The sequence below is a fragment of the Perca flavescens genome, chromosome 20 (assembly GCF_004354835.1).
Source record: "Perca flavescens isolate YP-PL-M2 chromosome 20, PFLA_1.0, whole genome shotgun sequence".
Taxonomy (NCBI): Eukaryota; Metazoa; Chordata; class Actinopteri; order Perciformes; family Percidae; genus Perca; species Perca flavescens.
Window position 1 is genome coordinate 8,907,486 of NC_041350.1, and position 8,457 is coordinate 8,915,942.

Sequence of the window (8,457 nt, forward strand, 5' to 3'; positions counted from 1 at the left end):
TACCCAAACAAATTGTCCTGTATTTAGTTCAGAATATTATGCTACAGCATGTCTGTATTACACAAAACAATTATATATAAAGTTTTTAACCGTTTAATGTTAAATTTAATTCAATATATTTTTTTAAAATGATGTGGAAATATGATAACACCTCATGATTTGAATGTTATGACAATAATACTTTTACATGCTGCTACTGGTAAAAGTTGAATTTAACTTAATAATAGTACATTTTTGTATAATGATACAAAATTGCAAAGCACTATATCAATTTATGTTTAATTTTATTTAATTTTTTAAGACGTTTACTTCCTCAGTCAAATAAAGACACAGTGATGCTTTCAAGATATTTTATTAAAAACTACCTAATTCTAAAACACCAAATAAAGATCTAAAACACAATACAAATCTAAAACACACAATAAAAATGTACACACTGTGTAAAATAAAATTACACTTATTTACACTGTTACAGAAGAGTGCATGTGAACAACTGAGAGACTGTGATGTGATGATGAAAAAGTGATGATGATGATTCAGACCAGATATCCAGTGAAGGTGAATAAAGTTGAATAAACTAAAATATCACAATGAAACAGTCCTGACTAAGTACAGTAGTGTGTGTGTGTGTGTGTGTGTGTGTGTGTGTGTGTGTGTGTGTGTGTGTGAGAGAGAGAGAGGGTATATTTGAAGTTGAAGTGTTCATTTTTTTTTCTCTGCCACCCATATGTCCCTTTCAGCCTCATAGAAGTCCGACAGTTTGAACTCCCCCCAGGTCATCTCCTTCCCCATGCCCTGTGCCTTGTAGGGGGAGAACACTCTGGAGGGGCAGTAGATGTATTTCCCTGGTACCCCGGGGAAGCTGTCATGTACGTGAGGGCTGTCAGGGCCCTGCTTTAGGGGTTGATGACAGAACCTGCACAGGCGACCTGTTGGAAGCTGCACTTCTGACTTCCTCTTTGCCCTCTCCTCTGCCACCCTCCTCCACTCAGCCCCCCTCTGTCTGGCGCATCCAGCTCCCGCTCAAAGAATGGAGACGCAGCAAAGTCCTCAAAAGACATCCGAGGGTTTGTGAGGCCTTCGTCTGCATATGTCTTAAACACCTTTGTGGAGCAGTAAAAGTATTTGATTGTTTGTGTCTGATAAAAGAAATGAACTGATGAGCCATCGCCAAGATACCGGGACTTGGGCTGACCACAGGCTACACAGTTCCTGGTCTTTTTTTTGCTGCTGCTGCTGCGGCTGCTGATGTTGTTGTTGTTTTTGCATTAACTCTGCTACAATCCGCTCCACTGTAGCCCGGCTCAGGGACTCCTCCTGGGGTGGAGCAGCAGGTGAAGGGTTGAAAGTAGCAGGAGGTAGAGTTACGACAGGCACGCTGGTCGTTTGACTGCCTGTAGTCAAACTGTGCCACAGCTGCTGTGTCTCCAAAACTTTCTCTGGGCTGGTATTGAGGGAGGAGCTGGTGTTTTTTAATTTGGCCAGATGCTTTACATATCTGGAGATATGTTGGCATGTGGTTGGATGAAGGAGGCTGTTGGGGTCAGTGCACGCCCTCTGGACCATGGCAGCATAGTCTGCGTCCACCCGCTTCAGAAAGTCTTTTGACCCATGGTGCTTAACCAGAAGCCCGTCGATGGCAGCTCTCATGGATTCTGTCTACCGGCTGTGGTCCAAGACTTGAACAAGGCCTCCCGTCTTGATTGGTCCAGTGCGGGCGGCCCGGGGAGAGGAGGAAACAGGCAGCGGTGCTACCCCTGAATGGTGTAAACAATAAAGCATACATTTATTATATTGTTTTTTGCCAAACTTGGATAAAACATGGATTAAAAAAAATGTATATGTTGATTGTGTGAAGAGTTGATCAGTTAAATTTGTTACATTTATCATATATTATATTCTCCCATAGTTTTAAACTTTGGATACACTAAGTTATTCCTTATTAAATATTATCAGGCCTGCTTTATACTGTGAGGTCTGTATACCTGTATCCATCAAAGACTGAGTCTCTGATTTGGCTCTGGCCGCAGCTGGTATCAAGGGTGGCTGGGACTGCTGGGACTGCTGGGATTGCTGGGACTGCTGGGATTGCTGGGACTGCTGGGATTGCTGGGACTGCTGGGATTGCTGGGACTGCTGGGATTGCTGGGACTGCTGGGATTGGGAAAGGGTTTCAGAGCCCTGCTGGAAAGATAGGATGGGCACCGCTCCAACTGGCTCATCACTGGTCTCCTGAAATATAACATCAAATATAGTGATTTAGTCAGTGAGTCTGTCGGACGGTCAGTGATTGACAGTGAGTGTTTAGAGTGGATTACCTGAGAGTCTGTGTCCACCACAGCAGCAGGGCAGTGATCCTCTGTCTCCATGGCTACAGCAGCTGGGATGTTGGGCTGTACCTTGTGCTTGTCCCAGTTCAACACAACAGGACGACAACCTGGCTCCACAAACTGCAGTCCAAATCTCTCCCCTGTGTCCCTGTTTGTATTTTGCAGCCTGGGATATTTTGCTTGGCCTGTCACCTTGACAGAGGCTGTGTTCAGTCCTGAAATTAACAGGGGGTCGAACACAGCTGGCAGCTCCACACCAGGCTGTTTCAGGTCCACCAGCCTCTGGAAGTTCCACCGCACCACTCCAGTCATTGCCTGGGCCTGGAAAAGTTCACAGGACACCCGGTTGCCTGTCACCCACTGGGCTTGGTGAAAGTGGAAGCCCTCCTGCTGAGAGGTGCCTCTCACTGGAATCCAAACAGGTACAGCGGCTCCTGCACCCTTGTTGTAGTTGAGCTGCAAGGTACCACCATACCTGTAGAGAATTCCCTCCCCGACGTCAGGGTCGCTCAGGCAGCCTCTCAGGATGTGGACGCGTTGGATCCTCCACAACTTCAGCATGGAGGCCATAAACAGGGGCACATCATTGGCGTCCTTTGCCAGGTAGAAGTGGTGCAACACATCTTCAACCCTCTGCAGCAGCTCCCTCGGCTGTGGCACCTTTGTCCTGCAGTGCTCTCTTATGTGCTGCTTTGTCGGATTTGCAGGAGAGATTCCACAGAAGGTGTATGCCTCTGTGAGCCTTTGCAGATCCCTCTGGTCCACCACAACAAATGCTGCAGAGAGGAACTGGCAGAAGGAGCTGAACAGAGGGTGATGTTCAGACACACACTCCCTGGTAAAGCGCCTCATGCAGTGAAACAAGTCTAACTTGATGACAATGTCTTTGTTAAACTTGCTCCTCGAGGCACTGTTGTTGGCGAGGTTGCCAGAGGTCGCCTTCGCCACGGTGGCCTCTGATGTCCTCCAGCAGTCCCACAGCAGCTGCTCCTGATGACCAGGGTCCAGGACCTTGAAGGCAGCACAGCAGTCCATAAAACATTGAAAATTAATTTCATTAGAGCCACTACAATATGTTTTGTAAACAGTGAGTCTTATTATATTTACAGTTTAAAAGGATATACTGTAAGTTTACTATATAATTTGTGTTTTTTTTTTTAATTTATATGGACTATTAACAAGGAGAGTCAGATTACACAAATTAACTGCAAATTAAGTAATACAAAATGGACATGAGGACAACAACAAACAAAACAACATAAAAACAAGTACCGGTATATACATTTAATTTCAACTTATATTTATACCTGTCAACCCACTGGTAGCTTGCCTTCCTCACTCCAGCTGCAGTGTAGCGCCGAGACAGCCCCTCATACAGAGGATAGAGGGACCGATCGCACTCCGACTGCAGCATCACCCAGCTCAAGATCATCCAGTTCTCATTCATTATGGCATAGGAAGACATTGTGCCGGATGACAGCACCACCTTCCTAGCCACTTTGCGTGTGTGATCTGACCTGAGTACTTGTCCAAAGGTCCCCTGTAGCAACAGAGTGAGGAGCTGCTCCTGCCGTTGAAACTCACGGACCAGGCAGTCGACCAGGTAGTGAGAAGAAATAGACACTCCACACCAGCCGTCAGCATCGGAGTAGCCACCGAATGGAGCCGGAGTGTCTGCCTGTCTGAGAAGCCCAGTGATGGTTCGCTGGCTGTAAACTCCTGCCTCAGCATCCCTGACGTTCTGCACACTGAGCAGGTAGGCCAGGTGGGCTTTCTCATATTTAAGGTGGAGTGCCTCCGTCAGCTGCTTAGCCATGTCCTCCGGTGATCTGCCGCTGCGCCTCATCTCATCCATTACTGATTTGCAGATGGCCTTTTTGTGAGTTAGGAAAGCCGGAACAATGTTGCTGAAGCGCTCTGGTAGCTTCTCCAGCCACTGGGGCTTGTCAGCATGCCAGTACGTCCTACAGGCCTTGCAGGTGAGCCGTGAGGCTAAAATATAGTACTGGCCGCTGGTGCCAATTATAACTCTTGGCCTTCCAACGCCAGAAGAAGCTACCTGAGGGTTGGGACAATCATGAAGGCAGGGCAAGATGTAATTGTTCCTTACCCTCTCCATGATTGTGTGCTCCGGCTTCCAAATGAAAAAAGGATGAAGCTGACAGTATTTAGGTGATGGCAGCTCAGAGATTGAGTCTATGAGCTCAGGCTGAGGTGGATTACGCCACAAGGACAGCATGTTCATAGGATGACGAACAGGACGTGACCCCGGCCACAGCCCCAACGCCTCCAGCTCAGTCTTCATCCAAATTTTCTGCTGGTGGGAGCAGTTCCACTGCGCTACATCCTGAGCATAGCCAGGGACAGAGGCTGCAGGCTGGTGTGGGACATCTAAAGGGACAGATGGTGCTGGACTTGGCAGAGCTGTAAAAGAGTATAACATATACACAGTCAGAGAAAAGAAAGAGAGCTCTATATTAAGACTGCTACAGTTATAACAGTGTTACTGAAATGTATACCTTCATCAGGGACAGTGTCTCTCTGTGCTTCCACTGATGGTAACTCTAGGATGGTGAGATAAAAACAGTAAAGGCAAGTGAGACATACTCATTAAAATAAGATATTATTTCTCACAGTATTCAAGAAAATAAAGCATTTACCTTCAGGAAGAAATGGAGCTGATGTTATCCCAGGCTCTGACAAAGTAGAGTGGGAGATGACATATATTATGAGTAATATATATAAAAGACAGTGAAATATTAATTTGATTTTCAGAATGAAACTGATGTGAGGTACACTGGTAGTATAGGAGGACAACATACTTTGTTTCAACACATTAGGCGCCTGTTCTTCTACCCCAAGCTGTGGGGCGAGGGCGAGCAGCTGAGGAGGGACCGCAGCGGGGCCTTTGTCGTGGCTGTGGGAACAATTTGGTCACATAACATGATACCGTCACACAACATTCAGTACAGTTTGAAGTGAGAAATGAACTAATATAATAACCTTTCACAGAAGCAACAATCCCAGAGGAGTCATCAGGCTCGGCAGGTCTGGAAACAGTCGCTGTTGGCTCCGTCCTGTGTGCTGTAAAAACAATTCAGTGTCATTTTCCTCCCACAGTCAAGTCTGTTTATGCTTCAGAATGTGTCTTTACCTGTTGTCTCTCTAACAAACTGTGAGTACAGACTGAAAACTAAAAAAAAACTTAAATTCTGAATTGCTATTTATTTGCAATGACAAAACACAATGCTTTTAAGAAAACAGGTAAAGCACAGAAACAATATGAATATATAGTAAGCACACTGCCTGTCATTCAAAGATGTGGCATGGCAAAAAGAAAATGCCAAATCCTTGAATGACAGCCTGAGAAAAAATGCAAAAAAAAAAAAAAAACACTTACCATCTTCGCTGACCTGTTAATTCCTTAGGTTAGTGGGAAAGTAAGAGAACACAAGCATCAGAACAGGCCTGAACACGGCCAAAATAACAAACTAGTTGAAGGAGAACAGTAATAGCAGGAGGATTCTGCTGAGAACAGAATCCTCCCTCTACACCGATGGAGAAAAACCTGTTGGTGGAGACACAGCCGGGCTCTGGAGACTGCTGCTGGTCCTGAAAGCACAGGTGACTACTAGATTAGACTACAGTACTATCGTAAAACAGTAAGAGTTTAAAAACACTCTGTTAATTAAACTATCTCCACCTACTTAGTTCAGTGGCAAATTTACAGGGAGACAGATTCAGCATCCCCCTCTCCAACTCCTCGTCTTCCTCCATCGCTAGAAGATTAAACAATAACAATTATTGTGTGTCAGGTCATAAAATACTAAACATCTGTATTTGCATATTTTTGTGTACTGACCTAGAATGCTAGATGTAGGCGGTGTAGGGGCAGCTGATGTAGTGGAGACTCCTGCAGGTGGTGGACAGGACTCCCCAGACTCAGCCCTCTGCTGCTTGAGGATGTACTGCTGCAGGTTGTACATCTTGCTGTTTTTGATGCACTTTACTCCTACGATGAAGGCAGCATATCCGTCTGCCCTGCTCTCCCAGATCTGCCTCCAGGTGTCCTTTGCCCTGGCTCCAAAGCCGACAGTATTGTCACCCTCTGATGCCACTGGTGGCGCAGGCAGCCTGGAAGCTAGATACTCCCTGAGGTCCCTAATTAACTGGAAGCTCCTGGCATAGTCCAGAAATGACAGCAGGCTGTCCTTGTTGTGTCCCTGAGGGTTGAAGGTCCCATCTCTCTCCTCCTCCTCTACCTTTTTCATCAGGTAGATGGTGTAGCCAACATCATTTTCCAGGAGCCACCTAAACAATTTACCCTTGTACTTGCCAAACTGCAGCACATACTCCCCCATCACCTCCAGTCGGTCAGACACATCCCCTCCCCGCTCAAAGACCACAGTGAGAGCATTGGTCTTCACAAGGTCATGTCTCTGAGGGGGAGACTTGTCCTGAAGAGAAGGGTTCTTTTTGATCCGCATGGCCTCGTCAGAGGGATCCTGCCGCAGATGACCTGATGGACCCTTCCTGAAAGACACCATAGTCTTTCCGGGAAAGAAGTTGGTTGTCTTCTTCATTATCTCCTGTGCACAGCAAAACACAATGTATATTATATAGTAATAATCAAAATATAGTCATACTGTTACATAAACAGTTATTTATTTTAACATCAATCAGCATTTGTAATGACTAAGTAACAGCACAGATAGATAGATAGATAGATAGATAGATAGATAGATAGATAGATAGATAGATAGATAGATCAAAATGTATTATTCACATATTAATCTATTAACAATAATTCTATATGCTGTTTGCCATAGCAAATGAACCCCATCTTAGACATAAACTGTATTATTTAATTGAAAATATACACAAGAATTGCCTGAAACACGACTGTAGCTAAATAGTATCCATATTATATAGTAATAATTAAAAAGACAGTCATACTATAAACAGTTATTCATGTTAACATAAATCAGCCTTTTTAATGACTAGGTAACAGCTAGACAGACATAGAGATAACTAGATAGACAGATAGATAGAACAAAGTGTCTGTGTTTAACCTATTATCAATTTATCCCCATTTTAGACATATTGTAGTATTTAGCCATATTGGTTTGTAAATAAATAAACACTATGAAAGAGTCAAAGAAAGCACAATAGCAATGTCTGTAAGAGAGATGTGCAACGTAACATCATTACAAGTACACGTTACTGTAAACGCTGACATGTACATAACGTTACATGAAAAACATGAATGTGCTGACGTTATTGTTAGCTAACGTTAACGTTACCTTAGCTAAGTAAACAACAGTTTGAACCTGTCAATCAATCCTAAAACAACTAACAGTGTATAACAACAGTTTGCCCATATATACAACGGAGACACGTTAATTTAATACTTACGTTTGATAAGTTGACAGCTTGTAAGACGACAGAACAGTTGAAAAAACACCGTATATCGACAAAAACTCCGTGCACTTTATCTGTGTCTATGATGCGACGTCTGTCACTGTGAGGAAACAAGGAAAAAGAAGAAAAAAAAGAGTCTCTCCTTAACTCTATCCACAGGGGGAAACAGCGCCCCCGAAATCCAGCTTGTGGCCACAAATATATGACAGCCGTAGTTTAAGACTTACCATAGAGAATGAATGGTAAAAGTTAAGAGAATTAAGCCCTACTATTCACGGCTCCCGCGGGCGCAGCAAGAAAGTTCTGGGTTCGAATCCGGGCCTTTGCGTGGTTTTCCTCCAGGTGCTCCGGTTTCTTCCCACCTTAAAGACATGCATGCAGTTAGGACTACAGTTGAAAATTAGCCAACTGGCTAACACTGGCGAATTTACAGAAATGTTGATTAATGTGCATTGTCCTAATCAAATAATAATAATAAAAAAGAATAATAATAATAAAGCTAAAAACAAGCTAAACGTTCATCTGCTGATGAATACGGTTGAAAGCTAATAAGTAGACCTTAAGTTAGATTCGTTTTTTCAAACTATTTCCAAAGTCAACAATAAGCCTAATTGAATCTTCCAGTTATGGCCTGGTCTTTCTAAATGCGCTTGGTTTGACCAGAAAACAAACACCTTCAAACTATAATTTTGCCACAAGGTGTCAA

The 8,457-nt window shown here is 44.0% G+C and overlaps 1 protein-coding gene across 1 annotated transcript; it reads right to left on the reverse strand.

Moving 5' to 3' along the window:
* Positions 1-646: 646 nt before the first annotated feature.
* LOC114547087 (uncharacterized) lies at positions 647-8,031 on the reverse strand. Its single transcript, XM_028566319.1, has 11 exons — positions 7,746-8,031; positions 6,193-6,919; positions 6,038-6,109; positions 5,885-5,942; positions 5,153-5,247; positions 4,991-5,026; positions 4,850-4,894; positions 3,638-4,754; positions 2,319-3,363; positions 1,986-2,232; positions 647-1,757 (listed from the first exon to the last, which is right to left on the reverse strand). The coding sequence occupies exons 2-11, from the start codon at positions 6,911-6,913 to the stop codon at positions 1,660-1,662; spliced, it is 3,534 nt and encodes a 1,177-aa protein (XP_028422120.1). The 5' UTR covers positions 6,914-6,919; positions 7,746-8,031; the 3' UTR covers positions 647-1,659.
* Positions 8,032-8,457: the final 426 nt, after the last annotated feature.

Coding starts and splice junctions, on each gene's coding strand:
- LOC114547087 (XM_028566319.1), bottom strand. CDS start 6,913: ATGAAGAAGACAACCAACTTCTTTCCCGGAAAGACTATGGTGTCTTTC. Junction 2,233..2,318: donor TGGTGGACACAGACTCTCAG/GTAATCCACTCT, acceptor GTTATATTTCAG/GAGACCAGTGATGAGCCAGT. Junction 1,758..1,985: donor TCAGTCTTTGATGGATACAG/GTATACAGACCT, acceptor TACACCATTCAG/GGGTAGCACCGCTGCCTGTT.